Consider the following 24,297-nt stretch of genomic DNA (forward strand, 5'->3'; position numbering starts at 1 on the left):
AGTATTAGGTCAATAGGAACTTGGAGGTGATGGTGTTTCCATGCACTTTTTGCTGTGGTCCTTCTAGCTGGTGCAGGTCATAGGTTGTTGACAAAGCCTTTGTGCTGAGTATGAGTCCAGCCACTGCAGAGTTTCCCACAGACTTCAGTCAATTGCAAAAATAATAATGCCAAAAATAGTATTTGTATTTATTTAGCATGTCATTGCATCAAAACATCTCAAAGTACTTCATGCGATGGAACGCTTTTAGAGTGTAATGACTATGAGTATGTATACAAACACGGAAGTCAAATCAGTGCCTATGTTACATCCTCACATACCTGGATGGGACTTGAACCCACAACCTTCTGATACATGGAGAGCAACACAAGAGAAAATAAATTCCTTCTCCCAGTTGTCCCGGGGCCAATATTTATCCTTCAACCAATATTTCTAAGACAGATGATATGGTTATTATCACACTGCTGTTGGTGGATTCTTGCCGTGTGCAAATTGGCTGCCGTGTTTTCTGCATTCCCTTCAAAAAGTACTTAAATTGGGTGTAAAGTGCTTTGGGACGTCCTGAGGTCATGAAAGATTCTATATAAATGCAAGTCTTTCTTTCTATTTGCACTTTACCTGGTAAATATTCTCCTCCTCTTCCTGCCTTTGCTGAAGCCGTCGGACTTTGACTTGGAGCTGGTTTTCCATCTGCGTCTGCCGATCCAGCACCTCCTGGTATCTTTCCTTCAGGACCTCCCGTTCAGCTGTCACTTCATTCTGAAGCAGTTCCATAATGTCAGATTGAAAAATGCAAGTTCTCAATGCACGCAGAGAAAAATCCTTCTTTTAATGTGTGCATGCAAGAGTGTTTCAGATAACTCTGCACTAGCTGCCAAAATTACTAGAAAAAGCAAGATTGGTCAGCAGATCATGCTCAAGTAGGAGCCCAAAGACAGCATTATGGATGACTGCTTAACATGTTTTTAAATGCATACAGCAAATGATTTGGCAACAAATGTTGCCATTTCTACATTTACTAATTTTCTGGATTTAAAAAATGTCCTGAAGGCATGAAAATGCTGATCTCAGCAATGACAAACCACCTGCCTCAGCAAAACACTTGCCCGACTAGCCCATGGACACTGACTAGCTTGCCCGTGAATTGAGTGGATATTGTAGCAACTTTCACCACTCTCTGGAGAGCCCAGGAATGTGGAAATGGGAATGACTGAACTCTGGCACTCAGCAGTGCAGTTAACAGCTGCACAAGTTAGCGGTACCTACTTACCATGTACTTTTCAACATCCTGGTCCGTAATGACCTCTGCATCTACAGTAGCACAGTCTGTCTGTAATGGAAAATAGATTGCTTAGGTTCCAGCTCTGAGCAGATTTATAGATCAGTCATCGAACATTTTAGTAAAAGTTACAAATTTACTTAATAAAAGAAATCAAATGGTCGTGAAAATCAAAAGGCAGCTGAATGATATGATGAACTGCATTTGTTATGAACATTTTAGTACCACAAACAACACAGAATCATAGAAGGTTTAAGGCACAGAAAGAGGCCACTTGGCCCATCGTATCTGTGCTGGCCGAAAAACAATCCACCTATTCTAATCCCACCTTCCAGCATTTGGTCTGTAGCCCTGCAGATTACAGCACTTGAGGTGCATATCCAGACTCCTTTTGAATGAGTTGAGGGTTTCTGCCTCAACGACCCTTTCAGGCAGTGAGTTCCAGACCTCCACCAACCTCAGGGTGAAAAATTGTTTCCTCATCACACCTCTAATCTTTCTTCCAATCACTTTAAATCTATACCCCCTTGTCACTGATCTCGCCACTAAGGTGAATAGGCCCTTCACCTCCACTCTATCCAGGCCCCTTAAAATGTTGTACATTTCAATCAGATCTGTTCCAAGGAGAACAACCCCAGCCTATCCAATCTTTCCTCATAGCTGCATTTTTCCAGTCCTGGCAACATCCTCGTAAATCTCCTCAGTACCCTCTCTAGTGCAATTACATCCTTTCTGTAATGAGGTGACCAGAACTGCACACAATAATCAAGTTGTGGCCTAAACAATGAGTTATACAGTTCCAGCATAACCTCCCTGCTCTTATATTCTAAACCTCGGCTAATAAAGGAAAGGATTCCATATACCTTCTTAACCACCTAATCGACCTGTCCTGCTACCTTCAGGGATCTATGGATATTCACTTCAAGGTCCCTTACTTCCTCTACACTTCTCAGTATTTTCCCATTTATCGTGCATTCCTTTGCTTTGTTTGACCTCCCCAAATGCATTACCTCACACTTCTCCAAGTTGAATTCCATTTGCCACTTTTCTGCCCATCTTATTTTTGTAACCAGTCTGCCATGTGGGACCTTGTCAAAAGCCTTGCTAAAAATCCATGTAGACCACATCAACTGCACTACCCCCATCTATCTTCCTTGTTACTTCTTCAAAAAAATTCAATCAAGTTGGTCAAACAAGATCTTCCCTTAACAAATCCATGCTGACTATCCTGGAGTAACCTGTGCCTTTCTAAGTGACAGTTTATGCTGTCGCTCAGAACAGATTCCAATAATTTGCTTACTACTGAAGTTAGACTGACTGACCTGTAATTATTTGGTCTATCCTTCGCTCTCTTTTTAAACAGAGGTACAGCGTTAGCAGTTCTCCAATCCTCTGGCACCACACCTGTATCCAGTGAGGACTGGAAAATGATGGTCAGACTCTCTGCTATTTCCTCTCTTGCTTCTTTTAACAGCCTAGGATACATTTCATCTGACCCTGGTGATTTATCAACTTTCAAGGATGCTAATCCCATTAATACTTCCTCTCTCCCGATGTTTATCACATCCAATACTTCACACTCCTCCTTGTTAATTACAATATCTGCATTATCCCCCTCTTTTGTGAAGACAGTTGCAAAGTAATCATTAAGAACCATACCAATATCTTCCGCTCCTACACATAGGTTACCTATTTGGTCTTTAATGGGCCCAGTCTCTCCTTAGTTATCCTCTTACTCTTAATGTATTGATAAAACATCTTTGTGTTCACCTTGATTTTCCTTGCCAATATTCTTTCATGCCCTCTCTTTGCTTTCCTAATTTCCTTTTTGATTTCACCTCTCCACTTTCTATACCCCTCTCGGCTTTCTGTAGTATTGAGTTCTCGGTGTCGGACATAAGCTTTCCTTTTCTGCCTTATCTTACCCTGTAGGCTCCTTGGCATCCATGGGGTTCTAGATTTGGCCGCCTCACCCTTTTTCTTTGTGGGAATATGTTTACTCTGAGCGCCTTGAATCTCCCTTTTGAATGCCTCCCACTGTTCTGACACAACATACTTAGGAACCTCAGAATCTACACTGTATTTTTCAAAGCGTTTGTGCAACAATATATTTTCATATTGCAGTCACCGCACTCACTAAAACCCAGATGATTAAGTAGAGATCTGATGGAGGTACTCAAAATTGGGAAGGGTGTTGGCATGATACATGGATTCCACTGATAGAAATGTGGCTGCCAATTTGCGCACAGCAAGCTCCTGTAAACAGCAATAAGATAATGACCTCTTTTAGTGACAGTGGCTAAATATTGGGCATCAATTTATTATCGCAAGCAAAGAACAAAGGACGCGTTTAGGAAATTTATTTATATCTGCAAAGCGGGTTGTTGGAATAATGGGACAGTCCTATCAGAAATGCTGATGGGAGACAGAATCCATTCCTGCTTTTAAAAAGGGACTGGCGAAATATTTAACAATTTCTTTTAAAAAGAGCATCAGAAAAGGTCAAAGGAATAGGAGACAAGAAGGACCTGTTTCCCCTAGCGGACAGGTCAATTACCAGGGGGCACGGATGTAAGGTGATTGGTAGAAAGGTGAGAGGGGACATGAGGAAAAACTTTTTCACCCAGAGGGTGGTGGGTGTCTGGAATTCACTGCCAGGAACGGTGGTGGAGGCAGATTGGATGGCTAGTTTTTTCGGCCAGCACGGACACGAAGGGCTGAACAGCCTCCTTCTATGCTGCACGATTGCATGATTGTATAACTGAATGGTTTGTTCTCTTGCACAGTTCTCAAGTTGCACTAAAGTTAATTTTTTAATCTAGTTGGTCCATTCTACACAGAACTGATCCAAACTAAAAGGCACATAAAAAAAAAGGGATAACTGGGCTAGATTTTTTTTTTTTAGTGATTTTATCCAACCAATACCTGGGCCATCCAGACCATCGAATCCTTATCAGTGCAAAGTGAGCTGATCAGACAGGGGTGGTAGCAAGGACACACTAGGCCTCGGTATTCATGGTGCTCAGTGTGCTTTGGCAAATTGTAGAACTCCAGATGAAGGCAGTTAATTCAGCAGTGACTGAAAATAAAACCCGTGTCTAGTTTCAGGTCAAATTATCAAATGAGTAATTGAAGGAGAGTCAATGGATTCCAATTTGAGAGAACATTCAATAAGGAAAGGCAGACTCGCATTTATATAACCCCTTTCATGACTTCAGGATGTCCCAAAGCGCTTACAGCCAATGAGGTACTTTAAAGTAGTTACTGTTGTAATGTGAAAAATGCAGCAGCCAATTTGCTCACTGCAAGCTCCCACAAACAGCAATATGATAATAGCCAGATAATCGGTTTTAGTGATGCTGGTTAAGTGATAAATATTGGCCAGGACATCGAGGAGAACTCCCTTTCTCGTCTTTGAAACAGTATCATGGGATCTTTGACATCCCTCTAATAGCGCACACAGGGCCTCAGTTTAACATCTTATCCAAAAGACGGCACCTCTGACAGTGCAGCACTCCCTCAGTATTGCACTGGGAGTGTCAGCCTAGACTTTGTGCTAAAAGCCCTGGAGTCGAACTTGAACCCACGACCTTCTGACTCACTGATGGCATGCGTATTATCTGTGTACATTCTGGCTTGGCCTTACCTGCACTGCAGAATCTGCTAATGACCTCAATGGCGGTAATTCCTTCAAGCTATTATGTTCTGAATCCAGCTCTTCATTCAGTTCTTCTTGATAAAGTTTTTCTACCCTCCCCTCTTCGCCAGTTGGCACTGCATCACCAGTGCTCCACTTCTCTCTACTTTGTCTGTAATTAGATGTCAGCTCATTGTAACTTAATGATTCACCAAGAAGTGCTTTTGGGAACTGGCCCTCTGGTGCATCAGTAATCCAACTTTGCCCTATGTAGTTTGACAAGTATGGATGTATGGTTTCTCTATAATCAATGCAGGGCACAGACTGCTGGACCTCTTGTACCATTCCAGTCACTGTATGGGCATCCGGTACATCCGGTAAATAATCAGCAAGTTCTTCCTCTGCTCTGTTTTCTGGGTCAGATTCATAGATGTCATCAGAGTCTTGTGTGATTGTTCCAAGAAACTGTGGAATAGCAAACAATGTGGACTCTAAATTTGCAACAGGGGCCTGCGTTTCAGACGAAGACAGATCAGAATCACTAGGGGAAAAAAAAATTAACGTAAGCATTACAAATTATACACATTATTATTAGATAAATATTGTTTGAACAATCAGCATCAATTTGGTTTTAGACTAAGTAAAATTGAATATCCAATTCAAGGAAGTGAGCACTGTTTTCCAATGATGTTACATTAAAATAAACACAGCAGGTCGACAACGTCCTTTTTTCACTTCTAACCAAGAGATAAATCTGCCCACTTTTAAGGTTATAAAATTAACAAAAATAAAATCTGTATTTAAAATGAACACATCTTAGACTGGACCTGTGCTACATTTGAACTCAGCATAAGCCATCAATTACTATACGGTGTTCATCGAACTTCACAAAACACACAGGCAACTTGAGAGGGATTTCTGCTAATCCAGTGATCTTTCCTTCCTCTACTCTTTCCCAAAAAAAGCACTCTTCAGCCAAAAGAAAAGGCAAATAGGCAGTCAGCCTGTTCCCACTTCTTCTGCCGCGATTCTCAAGTTCCCACTCCGGAAACTCTTGCTGTGTTCTTCAACTCCCTCCATATCGGAAGGGAAAAAGCACACAAGCTCTATGCAGAGTCTGCATCCAACACCGACACATCTGCTCTGATGATGCTACCTTCCACGACAGTGCTTCTGATATGTAGTCCTTTTTTCCTCAACCGAGGAGTCCTCTCCACTGTGGTTGACAGGGCCCTCAACCGTGTCCGGCCCATTTCCCGCACCTCTATCCTCACCCCTTCCCCTCCCTCCCAGAACCGCGACAGGATTCCCCTTCTCCTCACTTTCCACCCCACCAGCCTCCACATCCAAAGGATCATCCTCCGCCACTTCCGCCACATCCAGTGTGATGCCACTACCAAACACATCTTCCCCTCCCTTCCCCGTCAGCATTCCGAAGGGATCGTTCCCTCCGCGACACTCTCGTCCACTCCTCCATTACCCCCACCACCTCATCCCCTTCCCATGGCACCTTCCGCTGCAATCACAGGAGGTGTAATACCTGCCCATTTACCTCCTCTCTCCTCACTATCCAAGGCCCCAAACACTCCTTTCAGGTGAAGCAGCGATTTACTTGTACCTCTTTCAATTTAGTATAATGTATTCGCTGCACAAAATGTGGTGTCCTCTACATTGGGGAGACCAAACGCAGATTGGGTGACTGCTTTGCGGAACACCTCCGCTCAGTCTGTAAGCATGACCCAGAGCATCCAGTTGCTTGCCATTTCAACACTCCCTCCCTGCTCTCATGCCCACATCTCTGTCCTGGGATTGCTGCAGTGTTCCAGCGAACATCAAAGCAAACTCGAGGAACAGCATCTCATTTACTGATTAGGCACGCTACAGCCTGTCGGACTGAACATTGAGTTCAATAATTTCAGAGCATGACGGCCCCCCCCCCCCTTTTTATGTTTAGTTATTTTTTCTCTTTTCCTTTTTTCTTTTTTATTCGGTTATTTTATTTTATGTCTTTTTCATTTGGTTATTTTAGGTTTTTTAGTGTGTTTAGTTTGTTTCTACTGTACCTACTCACTGTTACTGTTCTTTAAAACATTTATTAAATGTTTGTGCTTGGAGTGCTTTGTGCTTTACAGTCTATTCACACCCTCTCTGCACAAACACTTTGTCACCCTTAACATGAGTTCCGAAGAAGGGTCACTGACCCGAAACGTTAACTCTGCTTCTCTTTCCACAGATGCTGCCAGACCTGCTGAGTGGTTCCAGCATTTCTTGTTTTTATTTCAGATTTCCAGCATCCGCAGTATTTTGCTTTTATTCCCTTAACATACCATTTGCCTTTGCTCCATGACCTTCTGGTCAGTTATTCTCTGTGACTTTGTCCTATCAACACCTTCTCGTTTGTTATCTCTTGCCCCACCCCCTGCTTTACTTGCTTAAAACCTTTTACATTTCTAATATTTGTCAGTTCTGATGAAGGGTCACTGACCTGAAACGTTAACTCTGCTTCTCTCTCCACAGATACTGCCAAACCTGCTGACTATTTCCAGCATTTCTTGTTCTTATTTCAGATTTCCAACATCTGCAGTATTTTTCTTTTATTTACCATAATTACCATGTTCTAGAACTCAGCATTAGGGTGCGGAGGGAAGGATGTGGAGGAAAGGAATCGCATATATAAACAGCAGTTTATATAATACATACCGCTCCAGGACCTGAGCACAAAAATCAAGGCTGACGTTCCAGTTCAGTACTGAGGGATGTGCTCTCTTTCAAATGAGTCATTAAACTGAGCCCCTGCCTGCCCTCTCACGTAGATGTGAAAACACCCCTGGCACTATTTCAAAGAGCAGTAAGGGAGTTATCCCCAGTGTCCAAGCCAATATTTATCCCTATGCTGTTTGTGAGAGCTTGCTGTGAACAAATTGGCTGCAGTGTTTTCTACACTACAACAGTGACTCCACTTTATTGGTTGTGTAAAGTGCTTTGAGAAGTCTGGTGGTCATGAAAGACGCTATAAAAATGAAAGTCTTTTTTTTAAGCAGTGCATTTTCAAATTCAGTTTATTTATCAATTATTAATCTGATCTTAATTAATGGTCTCCAAGTAAGCATGGCTGAGAGAGAGAGGAAAGTTTTTAAGATTCACTGATGCGTCACTTGGGAGGTCTGGGCAGAACATTTTCCCGCTGCTGTTGCTCACAGTCAGCAGCTAGAAGTCAGGTAAACTCTGGCTTCTGATGCAAAGCAAACTGGCCATAATTAACTAGGAAGAACCTACATGAAGTGTGGATATCACCTCACCCCCTTTCCCCCCTCGCTGTGCAATGAAAGGAGATCAATTCTGCTCACGTGAATTTTTCTTTCTCACATCAGTCATTCTCACAGCTCAGAGAAGACTGACGAGTGAAATGTTAATTTGTGCCAAGTTACCAACAGTTTTGTTTTCTGTGGACCATGTTTAATCAGAAACTGAAAATCAGACTGCCCAAATACACTCACTCAGAACTTTTACAGTCAGTGCTCACAGGAGACTATACCACTAGTCAGAGCTGAATTCCACAGGTCTCTGAGGTGAAAGAATGTCATAACTCATTCTGCTACCCTGGCTCTGCCAGCACTTTTTTTGATAGATTTATGGAATATACTGGAATTAAAGAAGGTACATCACTAACACGGTTCAAATGAAACTGATGCATGTCCAATCTCCAGGAGGTGTGCTAGTCATGTGGTGATAGGGGTAGGAGAACATACAGGAAATCCCTAGGCTGTACAATACAGTAACAAGCAAACTGTTCCTTTCACAACTCCAAGTCCCTACTGTAACCTCCTGCAGACCCACAACCTTGCAAGATCTCTGCGTTCCTCCAATTCCGGCCTCTTGCGCATCCCGGATTTTCATCACTCCAACAATTGGCGGCCCTGCCTTCAACTGTCCAGGTCCTAAGCTTGGGAATGCCCTCCCTAACTCTCACTAGTACTCTCCTCCTTTAAGACGTTCATTAAAACCTACCTCCCCCAGTACTACTATCTCCGCATGCGGCTGTGTGTCAAATTCTGTTTGATAATTGCTGCCATGAAGCACCTGGAGCCGATTTCTGCTGTTAAAGGCGCTATATAAATGCAAGTTGCACAGGTTTGACATTTGGAGTGATATTTGAATCTTTGCGAGATTTTGATGAGTTACCTCCAGTCAAACCTCTGGATGTAAAACTTGCTGCTGACCAGCTAAAATAATTGCTTTCAACAGTTGTTTGGTGCTCTGGCAAGTTTAAAAGAAATAAATGATGGTGAATATATGGATACGGTAGCACAGTGGTAATGTTACTAGACAAGTAAGCTGGAGACATGAGTTCAAGTCCCACCACAGTAGCTGGGGAATTTAAATTCAGTTAATTAAATAAATCTGGAATAAAAAGCTAACATCAATAATGGTGACCATGAAACTACCAAACGTTGCAAAAACACATCTGGTTCACGAATATCCTTTAGAGAAGGAAAGCTACCATCCTTACTAGTCTGGCCTATTTGTGACTCCAGACCCAAAACAATGTGGTTGACTCCTAACTGCTCTCTGAAATGGCCTAGCAAGCCACACAGTTATATCTGCTACGATAAACTATAATCGACACAGGCTGAAGCAGTTCAAGATGGCAGTTCTCTACCACCTTCTCAAGGGTAATTAGGTACAGGCAATAAACCCTGGCTGGCCTTGCCAGCGACACCCACATCCCCCGAATGAATAAAAAAACATAAGAAAACGAAAAAGTGGAAATCTGAGCAACCTCTATTGTACTGTATCTAAAATGTAGAAAAGTGCTTGCAGACTACCTTGCAGTAATATTTGTAAGGGCTGCATCACACTCTCCGCTTTCAACTTGCCCAGTAGCTTCTAGTGACACATTAGTGGACGTGGTGTCATGTTTCTGATCTGTGGTCTCGGGGGACAGGTTAGCAGATGTTGTCTCAGGTTTTTCCTCCAAATCCATGACTTTCGCTGGCTCTATATGTTGACAAGAGAATGAGATTTTGTTTTAATATGTAAGCGACACAGAAATTCCATCCTCCTCTTAAACAAATATATTTTCTTAACATTCTCCCCATCTCCTTGACATCTTATATGCAAATCATCCAATGACTCAGGCCAAATAACCACCTCCCAGTTACTGGTTTAAGGTGTCTGTTGTACATTAACTGATCTTTCTCCCTCATCCTTATCTTGCAGTGGAAAGGACGAAAATGCCATTTTTTCACTTAATATCATCCCAAAGACCACTGACTAAGCCTTCTTCGAGATCACTAGAATGATACAGCACAGGAGGCAGCCTCTGTTTCTTTTGCCAAACGCCTTAGTTATGTGTCCTCTGGTTAGTGATCCTTCTGCCACTAGAAGCAGGTTCTCCTTATTTACTCTATCAAAACCCTTCATAATTTCGAACACCTCTGGCTACTCTATTGACTACAACCTAGCTATATCAGCCTTAAATGAACTGGCCCCAACAATGGCTCGAACCTCACTGTGCTCTTAATAAATAAACAAGTTGTACAAAGCCTACTACATTTCTGTATTGGCATAAAAAACTGGGGAAACCACTACACATAAGGACATAGGAAACAGGAGCAGGAGATGGTCTATGGCCCCTCTAGCACACTCCGACATTCAATAAGACCATGACTCAATAAGATCAACGCCACACTCCCACACCATCCCTATATGCCTCGAATCCATTAGTGCCCCAAGAATCTATCAGTCTCAGTCTTAAATAGACCCAACAACTGAGCATTCCACAGGCCTCTGGGGTACTCACAAACCTCTGAGTGAAGAAATTTCTCCTCAGCTCAGTCCTAAAAGAAACTTACTCAAGCTCATACCTTTAAAAATAATCTAGGCTGACACTCCATGCAGTACGGAATGAGTGCTGACATGTCGGAGGTGCTGTTTTTCAGGTGAAATGCTAAACCGAGACCCCACCTACCCTACCAGGTGGACGCAAAAGACTGCATGACACTATTTTGAAGAAAAGCAGGGGAGTTCTCCCCGCTTTGTTCTGGCCAATATTTATCCCTCAATCAACATCACAAAAGTAGATTATCTGGTTATCACCACATTGTTGTTTGTGGGGTCTTGCTTTGCACAAATCAGCTACCACGTTTCCTACTTTACAAAAGTGACTGCACTTTAAAAGTACTTAATTGGCTATAAAGCGCTTTGGGACATCCTGAGATCGTGAAAGGCGCTATAGAAATGCAAGTGCTTTTCTTTCCCTCACAAAAGAACAGGAAAAGCACACAGTACAAGCAAAACAAAAAGGCTGGTTTCCGAATCTCATTGACACTCACTTCCTACATTAAACAAAGCCTAAATGCTACTGACTACGGTGCATGAAGAAAGTATAAAAGTTTCAGCACCAAGCGTGTCATTTAACTTCACTTAAAGCCACACAGGTTTATCCTTTCAGCTAAAAGCTGCGTTCCTTTCCACTGACTTCCAGAACAAACTATATAAACCAGCAGAAAAAGATCTCTTTAATCACAAAATATACAGAGATGAAAATTCTGACAACTCTGCTCTTTAAAACATACCAATACTGCTGCTCTCCAGGGATCTCAATGCGGCGCACGGAAAAAAAATCACTGAACACCAACCAGCAACAACAGAGCTCATTGGTGAAGCACCAGAGGCTCTGTTGAGCTAGTTCTTAGATGCAGGCCAATAAAAGGGCTTCAACAATTCAGTGGGCTGTTCCAAGAGAGACTGTGAGCCATGGCAATAATGGTGCTGATGTCATTTCCTCTCTGATCCAGCCAGTTTCAGGTGGCATATGTGTTTGGTTAAATGCAGGGAGTGAGACAGCGTCATTGAGCAATGTCTCAGTGTGTTGTTTGTGTGTCTTTGTTCCGACTCTGCTTTAAAGCTGTGCTGGAGGAGCGGTTTTCTGCAGCTCTGCTGCAAGAACTGCACATAGCGATTCTGGGTTTTATTTCAAATTCGTCCCTCTGCTGGTCAATTTGCTGTTTTACAAAGGGGGCAGAACAGCAAAAAGATTCATATAAAAAACGTATAAAAAAGGGGAGCATGATTTACTAATGTTAGAGAGATCAATAAACTGCTGGAAGGTAAAATATTCAGTAGGTCAACCAGCATCTGAAACATAATGGCAGGTTTGCTTTTAGCATCAGTCGAAATGTTAACTTGTTCTCTCTGCTGCATTCTCAGGGCATAGTCAGTGATTTACTAAAACATCACTACATTTTAGAACCAACTGTTCAACCGACAGTTCCAGATGATTTGCAATTTAACTTTTTGCTTGCACCAGGTCAGCCTTACACCTTTCAAAATAAACCCGACACCTGTGAACAGGGACACTTTTGGGCATCACTGACGCTCCATGATACTTGGATCAGCCTAAAGTGCGCTTTGGGTAATGGGATGTTCTAATAAATTACAGCAATTCCACCATGATGTCCTGGCTAACGAGCTTTGACTGTTTAATCAACTTCAGTATTGCTGTGGAGCACTACCTTCCTGACAAAGCAAGTCAACATTTACATAGAGAAAGGGTTAGCATTTTTGGCAAGGCCTTTTCTCTTTCTCTTTTCAGAAGCTGACATTTCTAAGATTTTCTGCTTTTATTCCTGATTTTCCAGTATTTGCAGCTGTTTAAAAACTGCATCAATTAATTTGGATGTTAAATTAATAGGGATATGTGCACACAAATCCAGCCACCACTCAATATATTTTGTACATGAGCCAGAAGGTAATGCTAAACCCATGTAAAACACTAGTTCAGATCCAGCTGGAGTATTGTGTTTAATTCTGGGAATTACACTTTAGGAAGGATGTGAACGCTCTGGAGAGAGAATGAATGAGATTTACTTGAATAATTCCAGGGAAGAAGGATTACAGTTACGTGAATAGACTGGAGAAGCTGGGATTGTTGTCTTTTGAGCAGTGAAGGCGAAGAGGAGATTGGATTTGAATGGCAGAGCAAGCTTTAATGGGTCTACTCCTGCTCCTATTTGTTGGGCTGAATTTTTATAGCTCGTCACCGTTTTCGGCGGCGACCTTACAAGACAGCATGGCACATGCGCGAGGCGTGCACCGGGCAGCTGCCACGATATTTCACATGGCGGCTCATTAACATGGAGGGGGTGGGCACTCCGTCCCTGGCAATGGCAGCTGGTACCACCACACAGGCACCGGCGCCATTTTTAAAGGGCTTCAAGCCCTTACTGGTAATTTTAATTTTAAAGTGACATGGATGTAACATTTACATCTCTAACTTTAATACAAATAGAAGATCCTGTCCCGCTCCCTGTGAGAACAGAATTTTCGAGAACAGAATAATATGGGGACATTTAAGATGAAATAATTAATCAATCATGTATTACTAACAAGCTAACCTCGGAGCTGCAGAGACAGCTTATCAGAAATGACTTCATAACTTCAGGGCTGCAGCGGCAACTTATCAGTAGAAACAGACTAACAAGCAGAAACTAACAGGAATCTCACCATTGGTCTTGCAGCTGGTACAGCGCAATAGCAGAAAGAGACATTATGCTTCAACAACACTCTTCTTATCGCATCACCCAGACATGACACATTGCGAAGGAACAGTTAGTGTGAGAAACATCTTCTTTGTCTTCTTTGGGCCTCCTTATCTCGAGAGACAACGGATACGCGCCTGGAGGTGGTCAGTTGTTTGTGAAGCAGCGCCTGGAGTGGCTATAAAAGCCAATTCTAGAGTGACAGGCTTTTCCACAGGTGCTGCAGAGAAATTTGATTGTCGGGGCTGTTGCACAGTTGGCTCTCCCCTTTCGCCTCTGTCTTTTTTCCTGCCAACTACTAAGTATCTTCGACTCGCCACATTTTAGCCCCGTCTTTATGGCTGCCCGCCAGCTCTGGCGAACGCTGGCAACTGACTCCCACGACTTGTGATCAATGTCACAGGATTTCATGTCGCGTTTGCAGACGTCTTTATAGCGGAGACATGGACGGCCGGTGGGTCTGATACCAGTGGCGAGCTCGCTGTACAATGTGTCTTTGGGGATCCTGCCATCTTCCATGCGACTCACATGGCCAAGCCATCTCAAGCACCGCTGACTCAGTAGTGTGTACAAGCTGGGGATGTTGGCCGCCTCGAGGACTTCTGTGTTGGAGATACGGTCCTGCCACCTGATGCCAAGTATTCTCCGGAGGCAGCAAAGATGGAATGAATTGAGACGTCGCTCTTGGCTGACATACGTTGTCCAGGCCTCGCTGCCATAGAGCAAGGTACTGAGGACACAGGCCTGATACACTCGGACTTTTGTGTTCCGTGTCAGTGCGCCATTTTCCCACACTCTCTTGGCCAGTCTTACATAGCAGTGGAAGCCTTTCCCATGCGCTTGTTGATTTCTGCATCTAGAGACAGGTTACTGGTGATAGTTGAGCCTAGGTAGGTGAACTCTTGAACCACTTCCAGAGCGTGGTCGCCAATATTGATGGATGGAGCATTTCTGACATCCTGCCCCATGATGTTTGTTTTCTTGAGGCTGATGGTTAGGCCAAATTCATTGCAGGCAGCCGCAAACCTGTCGATGAGACTCTGCAGGCACTCTTCAGTGTGAGATGTTAAAGCAGCATCGTCAGCAAAGAGGAGTTCCCTGATGAGGACTTTCCGTACTTTGGACTTCGCTCTTAGACGGGCAAGGTTGAACAACCTGCCCCTTGATCTTGTGTGGAGGAAAATTCCTTCTTCAGAGGACTTGAACGCATGTGAAAGCAGCAGGGAGAAGAAAATCCCAAAAAGTGTGGGTGCGAGAACACAGCCCTGTTTCACGCCACTCAGGATAGGAAAGGGCTCTGAGGAGGAGCCACCATGTTGAATTGTGCCTTTCATATTGTCATGGAATGAGGTGATGATACTTAGTAGCTTTGGTGGGCATCCAATCTTTTCTCGTAGTCTGAAGAGACCACGTCTGCTGACGAGGTCAAAGGCTTTGGTGAGATCAATGAAAGCAATGTAGAGGGGCATCTGTTGTTCACGGCATTTCTCCTGTATCTGACGAAGGGAGAACAGCATGTCAACAGTCGATCTCTCTGCACGAAAGCCACACTGTGCCTCAGGGTAGACGCGCTCGGCCAGCTTCTGGAGCCTGTTCAGAGCGACTCGAGCAAAGACTTTCCCCACTATGCTGAGCAGGGAGATTCCACGGTAGTTGTTGCAGTCACCGCGGTCACCTTTGTTTTTATAGAGGGTGATGATATTGGCATCGCGCATGTCCTGGGGTACTGCTCCCTCGTCCCAGCACAGGCAAAGCAGTTCATGTAGTGCTGAGAGTATAGCAGGCTTGGCACTCTTGATTATTTCAGGGGTAATGCTGTCCTTCCCAGGGGCTTTTCCACTGGCTAGAGATTCAATGGCATCACTGAGTTCTGATTTGGTTGGCTGTATGTCCAGCTCATCCATGACTGGTAGAGGCTGGGCTGCATTGAGGGCAGTCTCAGTGACAGCATTCTCCCTGGTTTACAGCTCTAGGTAGTGCTCAACCCAGCGGTCCATTTGTTTGTGTTGGTCAGTGATTGTGTCCCCTGATTTAGATTTGAGGGGGGCGATCTTCTTGATGGTTGGCCCAAGAGCTCTCTTCATGCCATCATACATTCCTCTGATGTTTCCGGTGTCTGAGGCCAGCTGAATATGACTGCATAGGTGTTGCCAGTAGTCGTTTGTGCAGCGCCTGTCTGTTCTTTGTGCAGTGCTTCTGGCTGCTTTAAGTGCTGCGGATGTTAAATCGCTGGGGGCTTTCTTGTAGTTCAACAGTGCAATGCGCTTAGCAGCTATGACAGGTTCCAGCTCTTCATTATGATATTGAAACCAGTCTGCATTTCTCTTCGCACTTTTGCCGTAGGTGGTCAAAGCTGACTCATAGATGGCGTCTCTGATGTGGGCCCACTTGGTCTCAGCATCCCCTGTGAGAGTGTTTTGAAGGGCTGTTACAAGTGAATTTAGAAATGTTTGTAACAGCTGTGGATGAGAAATTCTGCTCGTATTGATGCGCGGGTGGCCCTTCTGCTTGGAATGATGCAACTTCTTTGGTCTGAGTCTAACCTTGCTGCACACCGGGGAGTGGTTGGTGTCGCAGTCCGCACTGTGGAAGCTGCGTGTGATTTGAACACTGTTTAAGGCGGCTCGCCTTGTGACAATGAGGTCTAGCTGGTGCCAACGACACGATCTTGGGTGCCTCCATGAAACCTGGTGACAGCGTTTAGTGTGAAAGAACGAGTTGGTGATGCAGAGGTTATGATAGGTACACAACTCAAGCAGTCTCTGCCCGTTCTCATTCATCCTTCCAACGCCATAGCGCCCAAGGCAGGAGAGCCATGAGTCATGGTCGGCCCCAACCCTGGCATTAAAGTCCCCCAGCAGGAATAGGTGTTCGGTGTTGGGGATGCTGCTAATGATGTTATGGAGTTGCTCGTAGAACTGGTCTTTAGCTTCAGGAGGGGAGCAGAGTGTTGGAGCATAGATGCTGAGTAGGTGTACTGGACCAGAGGTGGTGAGCAGTCGGATGGACAGTATGCGTTCCGAGCCATTTGAGGGAGGCTCTATCGCTCTGAGCAAGGAGTTTCTGATGGCGAAGCCCACTCCATGCTGTCTTGGTTCTTCAGGATCCCTGCCCTGCCAGAAGAAGGTGTAGTCTTGCTCTGCTAGAGATCCACTCGCGGGGAGGTGTGTCTCCTGAAGTGCTGCAATGTCTACATTGAATCTACTGAGCTCGTTGTTAATGATGGCGGTCTTCCGAGAATCGTTGATTTGTGTAAGGTCTTCCGACAGGCCAGGAGACATAGTTCTGACGTTCCAGCTTGCAAAGCGAAGGGCTGGTACCTTCTTTCCTTTTTTCGTGTTGTTTGGTGCGGTGTATCAGTCCACCTTTCGGGCAATGACCCTGAGCTCCAAGCACCCATTGAAGCAGGTAGACTGTGGCGGGACAGAACCTTATTGACCGGGGGCTGCCCGGTTTGAGGCGGGCGGTAGCTGTCCAGTGAGGTGCAATGACCTCTCCCACCGACAAAGGCAACCCGTGGCGCCCAGTTTCTACGCCAATTTATCTGGACTTATAACCCGTAACTGCTGCCTTCCATGTTGTGTCAGTCGCTGTGAGGCAACTATGGAGTGACCTCTCCATGGCGCATGCCTGGGCAAGTTTATGGAGGTTGAGAGTTGCCCAGTCGTCAAAACTCCCCTCTCGGCCTTTCTGGTGGGGTCCGCAGGAACTGCCGGAAACATGCCAAAGGTGACACATGACCGCCTACGGGGTTCCACTCCGGATTATCTGTTAGGGTTTACTCCCTTAGCCTTGGTCTCTCCAGAGACGCCCACAAGGCAGTGGGGTTGTTAGGGCCCCTACACAGGTGTAGGATGGTGCCTGTGGGAGGAGGGGATGCGAGGGGGAGGGGTGGAGGGAGGAGAGGTGCGAGGGGGAGCTGGGAAGGGGGCTGTAAGGGGGTGGGGGGGTGCAGGGGAAGGGGGTGTGGGGGGAAGATGGTGCGAGGGGGGGGTGGGCTGGGACGGGGTTGTTGGGGGGTGAGCTGAGAGGGTGGAGCAGGGAAGGGGAAGGGGGGAAAATGGGGGAGGGGAGGAAAGCGGGTGCAGGTAATAAGGTCCCTAGTGCCCACCATCGACGTCCGGAAAGCTCATCCACGTCCTTCAGGAGGTGAAGCATCTTTTGGCAGACTTACAGAGGTGATTACATTCACTAAGGGTTTTAGTAAATTCAAGATGGCTCCTGGGCTGGAAGCTCCCTAGGAAGCTCCCTTACTGTTCAACGATATCCATGGCCATCTGCTCCCATTCCTAATGTTTTCTCCCCCAATCTACCCTCTTAAACTGTTTAAACTCCCCTGGCTCTTTAAATCAGTTCATTTTAGCCCTAACTAAAAGCTAACAGTTTAGTGTATGTTTCCTGGGCCCACTGCCCTCCCCCAGCCACACCTGCTCTTTGTTTTCTCAATGAAACTGATCCGGATGAAACTGACGAGCACACATACTGACCAGGCAAACCCACGCCCCTTGTCTGAGGGTGGCTCAGCCTAACGGTCCGAAGACATAGGGGAATAAGAAACTGCTTGAGGAGAGGATGACAAGGCAGTACCCCAATCAGACCCCGACACCAAGAAACTGCTGAAGTTTGTAGACCAATTGGGAACAAAGAGTAGGTGTTACTGATTTGTATGAATAACTATAATAAGGCTTGATTTGGCGCGAAGAGTCAGTTCAGTACGGGGGGGGGTGGTTAGTTCAGGGTTAGTTTAGTGTGTGTGGTGCTTTAGTTTTGGGTAGTTCAGTGTTAGTTCAGTGTATGTGTTGCTTTTAGTTTTAGTTCAGTTCATTGTTAAGTTTTCTGAAGATGTAAGAATTAAGTACTGCAACAAACTTTCTTAAAGCTACAGTCGGACTTCGTCTCTTTTTGGTGTAACCAATGAGAAAAGGAAAATTGAGATCCAACACTCCTCCCCCCCCCCCACCCCCACAATGAACAAACACTTAATTTATTGCCTTTTCCCCACTAAAAAATGTTGTTCCCATCCTGAACTTTCCCCCCAAACTTCATTACCTTTGTTATTCAACCCCTCCCACTGTCCCCACAGCCAATTGTAACAGGTTTCCCCGCTCTTCCCACCACCGCCCTGAAAATTTCACTCCTCCCCACCAGGGTTAAGCCTCGGATCTCCGGCAAAGGGCCGGAATATCGGCGTGGGACGGCCTTCATGAAAAGCTAAGTTAATATTCATTCATTAACATTTATTTAAATATATAAATTATGTTTCCATCACCGAGCGGCCGGGGGAGAGGGGACGGGCCACCCCGAGGTTTCGTCACCGCGGGTAAAACGGGATGGGGCCTCTCCCCGGCGCCGAGGCATGTGGCGGGCCTCTCCCAGAAGTATTTTCTGGGCCCCCTCGCCATGATCCCCTTGTGTCCTTGTGATAGAGGCGTTCAAAATCATGAATGGTTTAGATAGAGTAAATAAAGAGAAACTGTTTCCACTGGTTGAAGGGTTGATAGCCAGAGAATACAGATTTAAGACGACTGACAAAAGAACCAGAGGCGACATGAGGGAAAACTTTGTTTGGACAACGAGTGGTTAGGATTCAGAATGCACTGCCTGATAGGGTGGTGGATAGAGATTCAAGAGTAGCCTTCAAAAGGGAATTGCCTGAATACTTGGAGGAGAAGACATTGCAGGGATAGGGGGAAAGTGCAGGGGAGTGGAACTAACTGGACTGCAGCCCAGATGGGCCGAATGGCCTCCTTCTGTGCTGTAACTCTGCTATGATTCTTATTCTCCACTAGGAACAGACAATCGAATGGGAAAGATCAACAGAAAGATTACTTCTGAAATTGGAAACAATATATACTGTACCCGCAGAATATAGGCATTCTTCAGTGTCAACAGAAGGAGATGAGGAATTTTTATATCGATGTGCCTCTGTACCAACAGGTTCCACACCTGGACTGATGTCATCTTCAATTGCTCTCTGAGATCCTTCATGTGACAGGATTGTATCATCACCTTTGATGGCTCCAGGAGTTTCAGGATTACACAGATGTATCTCTGCACTTGTATCTGTATCAGCTGAACTGACAGTGCTGACATCCAGGATCTGAACACCACCTTGTTGCATGCGTGTATCCCTGTCCTTCGGATTATGACCAAAAGTATCAGGATTATCCACAACAGCAAATAAACCATTCTGTTCTGGTAAACAATTACTGCATTCATTCAGTTCTTTTTGCACGTGAGCTGCAGCATCGTAATCCAGTGGCACTTCATTCCTTTCCTTAACACTGTCTCCAAACACTCGAAATCCTTCTGTAGTACAAGAACCGATTATTTCACCAGACATCAGCTGGGGACAACTGCTAAAAGACAACCAAAGTAGGATAATTTAAAATAACATTTAACTTTTATTTTTAAAGATTGCATTTAATTACTGAAAAGAAAAAGGTTGGTTTCCAGCAACAACTTTTTAAAAGTTACAAACTAAATTACATAAATAGATCTGTCAGTGTTTAAGCTCCACATGAGCCTTCTCCCAACCCTCTTCATCTCACCCTATCAACATATCTTTCTATTTCTTCCTCCCTCATGTGTTTATCCAGCTTCCCCTTATATGCATCTATGCTATTCGCCTCAACTACTCCTTGTTTTCGAGTTCCGCATTCTATTCACTCTGTGGCTAAATAAATTCCTCCTAAGTTCCACATTGGATTTATTAGTGATTACCTTATATTTATGGCCCCTAGATTTGGTCCCTCCCACAAGTGGAACAACTACTGCAGGTCCCAATCCAATTAATTCCCTGCCCTTTGACCCCATTTCACCTGAAGACTGCACTTGATCTTGACTCCCAGGGAGTCACTGTAAAACTGGCATCATTAAATCAGCTATCCTTTATGTGCGTCACCCCAGCCTTCCTTTCTATTGAAGTCAGTGAGAAAATCTGAGATACAGAATGGTCAATCAATTCAACTTCAACCATCTTATACAACTGCCCAAAGTTAAACTTGCCCCATCATCCCCACCCCACCCCACGCTGTGTAGTATATAAATCTAACAAAGTGCATCTGTATTTATACCATTGGTACATGTCGGTTCAATGTAAATTCATCCTCAGTTAGAAATTTGGACACCACTCTGCCAGGAAATGTATTTTAGAGGTGTTTTCAGATGAAACAGCCAGTGCAAATTTTACTGCATCAAGTGTATTGCTTAAAATCAGCCAAAATATCATTAAGAACCACAATCTGTTCAGACACTCTCCATTGTTTTGAACAATTTGATGATTGCAATATTTCAAATTTGTGAACCAATCAAAGAATTTAGAACCAGTTCCAAAAACAACTTGCCCATACACACTCTTACAAACAGCCAAGTTACTGATGTTTAATTTTTCGGAGAAACTTGTTGCGGGCACAGACGGCGACATCCTGTACAGTAGTCACACTAAGTTCTGATTTGCCAAACATTGAACAGCAGTGATTCCAATTCCTCGGGATTTGAAAAAGAAACGTTTATTGTACGTCTCAAATTAGAACAGAAAATACTGGAAATACATAGTCCAGTCAACAGCTGATAAATTTTGGATGTAACACCCTTTGTCAGAAGTGGAATCTGGACGACAAGCAAGTACCATTAAAGGACTGAACAAAACAGGGTGGTAGGGAGGCTGGGGGAGGGAGGGGGTAGAGGAGGGTGTTGGGGAGGGCAAGAACAGAATAATGTAGAGTGAGGAGTGATGAATACTGTCACAAAGAGGGAGCTGTAGCCTCCAAATGGCTTTAGCATTATTCAGTACAAAACAATGCTGTATAGTATCCAATTATTAACATGTATTTACAATGACAAAAAGTGAGATACATGGATCCTAATACTGATTGTACGAATTCTAACCAGTGAAATTAAATCTACGGCCATGCACCTCAGGAACACAGGAAGAGGTGGAGGCCATTTAGCCCTTTGAGCCTGTCCCGCCATTCAATGAGATCATGGCCGGTCTGTGACCTAACCCCGTACATCATGATCATGAGGCCATAATTGGAAGAATGCAGATACCTCAGAGGGTCATGGGGCTGGAGGGGACCACAGACAAAAAGGGAGAGGAAAGGCCGTGGAGGGATTTGAAAACAAGGTTGAGAATTTTGAAACAGAGGTTAAAATAGTTGTGGTGGTGTTGGGCGTATTCCTTGGGTTAGATTCCTGGGAATTCTTGAAGGTGCTGAACCCATGCATTGGGAGCTGCATTCCTCAAGTCACTGTGGAGATGACAGAGCAGAGAGAAGGGAATTGCAATAAAGAAAACAGTAAGATGAGAAACTGTATGTAAACAGTACCCCCACCCAAAAAAAAATCAAACTTAGGAACACTGAAAACAATAGGACAAATTGCATTAATAAATGGAATAACCTGCCTCTGGTCGGTTTCATTTTAGTGGAAATTATATGGACCGGCATCTATCCAATCCAAGTTACGAACTTGAAAGAAGTTTTAAACATTTAACAGAAAACAACAGTACGAACCCCAGCAGTAAAATATACACTAAAAAAACATCGCGCCGCAAAACGTATTAGTCACTGCAAGGAAGCAACTGCGCAAACAAAAACCTGTAATAAATTTGGCCTATTTTGCAATGTAATGCACGGTAGATACACAGGGAACATTGCAATAAGTTTCAAACAGAACTAACTCTTGGAAAGTATCTCGTAAATATTCTAATTTTGAGTAAAGTGGAGAAGACAATGAATTAACACAGAGGAAGCCGAGGAATTCGGTTTGCGACTAAACTCTAACAATCAGAGCAGGGAGAAATGACATTTTAAATAAGGGAAGAACTTTTAAAAAGATAGCAAACTTTATGCGTCGCAGGGTCCCTTGTGACTGCATCTTTCACACTGGACAACAAGCAAGTTGTTCTTCGTCATCATGGAAGTTCATCAGTTTTGCATTTGTACAACGAAACTGAAATCATGTCATTGTGTAGTGACGTTTTTCACAAAGTACCTCTGACCTCAGCAAACATGTGACATTAGTTTGTTTAAAAAAAGTTTTTTTTGTGCCCCACCCCCCGCAGTTGTTTAATGTGCTGTTTGTTTTCAACAATCATTTCTCCACCCACAGTAATAAATTGGTTGCATTTATTTATCCAAACTGGGACATTGTCCTTTCCCGCTCTGTATCTTTCACCTTTCGATAAATTCCATCTCCAATGTCTGTGACACATCCTCAGCATCACATGAAATGACAAAGTCACCAATGAAGAAGCCCTTTTCAGGGCAAATATGCCAAGTATGCTTGCAATAATCAAGCAAAGAAGTTTCGCTGGCCTGGGCATGCGCACAGGATGGAAGATGGCTGCATTCCCAAGGATATGCTATATGGGGAGGTAACCTGTGCCGAGAGACCAGCAGGTTCCCAAGACACTGATTCAAGGATGCTGTCAAACAGACATGCAAATCCTCAACATCAATCACGATAAGTGGGAAACTCTAGCTGATGTTCGATGCATATAGCGAGACTAGCTGTCGGCAGGAATTTACCACGACCACGACATGTGGTTTCAGACGCTCCAAAGCAGATGCCATCCCTGCAAATAAAGGCATCAGCGGAGATCATCCCACTCCACTAGCAAGGGACAACTTCACGTGTGGGACTTGTGGCAGGCTTTGCTTTTCCAGAATGGGCTTGTTCAGCCATCAAAAGAGATGGCGCATATGATCTCACCTGACCTCAGCAAAGTTCTGAGGCTGCATTCCCATGATCTCTCGTGGATCGAAGGATGGCGATCTATATCTTACAGGCGAGTTTCAGGAATCCCTTATTTAGGGGGGGAAAATTAACTCCAGGTACCATCACCAGTCTGGGAGGAACTGGCTGATCTTAGTCCCTGCTGCTACAATAGGCCTCAGCAACCCTGGATTAAAGAAGTGGAAAAACATTGGAAAAACCAGACGGACCACCAGACATCGACCTAGACACTGGAAGAGCACTGTTAGTGAACCCATATCTCAAGGACTGCAGCAGTTCAAGAAGGCAGCTCACCACACCTTGTCTTGGACAATTAGGGATGGGCAACAAATGCTGGCCTTGCCAGTGACACCCACGTCCCAGAAATGAATTTTAAAAGGTTTCTGCATCTGATCACTATCTCTCTGGCCGAGTACCACCTCAGTCTAGGGCTGCCAACTTTCCTTGGATGTAGCCATGGCAGTTTCAACACATGCGCTCTCGCCTCCAACTGCCCCAAAGCAGTCAATCCCCCTCCCCACTTTTCCAATATTTTTATAACTAATAAATCAAAGTGTTCAAAGAAAATAAAACATTTTTGTTTAAACAGTGACAATTCATTCCCCCTAGATTGCTCTTAGGCGTGCCCAGAATATTAATCTTCAACTCCTGGAGACCCCAGGGCAGTCCAGGAGGGTTGGCACCCACCCCTTGCTAGATAGTGCATGTGGGTGGAGGTGCAGTGAGGAACATGGTTGTGCTTGGGTGCAGCTGAAAGAATAACCTGCTGCACTCACAGACTAGATTTAAGCATGAAGACTGGTCACGGAGTTAGATAGCAGAGTGGTCTTGCCATCTGATACTCCAGCATGAGTCAGCACCTTCAAAAGAATGAAATTTGGCAAGCAATACTGTACTAAGGAAATCTTCACAAGTATATCTTGGTACAACAATACCATGTACTTATATAATAGTTTTAACATATGAAAGGTCCCAAGACACTTCACAGAAGCAAACATTGACACCGAGCCACGTAAGGAGCTATTAGGGAAGATGGCCAAAAGCTTGGTCAAACAGGTAGGTTTTAAGGAGCATCTTAAAAGGAGAAGAGGGGTTTA

General features: G+C 44.4%; 1 protein-coding gene across 4 annotated transcripts in view; it reads right to left on the bottom strand.

Annotated features, from left to right (window-relative positions):
- The window catches only part of LOC137381445 (RING finger protein 214-like), a 67,876-nt gene extending 45,461 nt beyond the window's left edge, over nucleotides 1–22,415 (bottom strand). For 2 of the 4 annotated variants that reach the window (XM_068054046.1, XM_068054043.1), the window contains exons 1-6: nucleotides 22,308–22,415; nucleotides 19,319–19,818; nucleotides 9,743–9,914; nucleotides 4,926–5,457; nucleotides 1,271–1,330; nucleotides 619–759 (exon numbers count right to left, since the gene is read on the bottom strand). In XM_068054046.1, the coding sequence (XP_067910147.1) occupies nucleotides 619–759; nucleotides 1,271–1,330; nucleotides 4,926–5,457; nucleotides 9,743–9,914; nucleotides 19,319–19,818; nucleotides 22,308–22,339 (1,437 nt within the window). In that variant the 5' untranslated portion in view covers nucleotides 22,340–22,415. Of the gene's footprint in view, nucleotides 1–618; nucleotides 760–1,270; nucleotides 1,331–4,925; nucleotides 5,458–9,742; nucleotides 9,915–13,424; nucleotides 13,518–19,318; nucleotides 19,819–22,307 lie in introns of those variants that run through there. The other 2 variants (XM_068054045.1, XM_068054047.1) reach the window with 2 other exon arrangements.
- Nucleotides 22,416–24,297: the final 1,882 nt, after the last annotated feature.

This window comes from Heterodontus francisci, chromosome 22 (assembly GCF_036365525.1).
Source record: "Heterodontus francisci isolate sHetFra1 chromosome 22, sHetFra1.hap1, whole genome shotgun sequence".
Lineage (NCBI taxonomy): Eukaryota > Metazoa > Chordata > Chondrichthyes > Heterodontiformes > Heterodontidae > Heterodontus > Heterodontus francisci.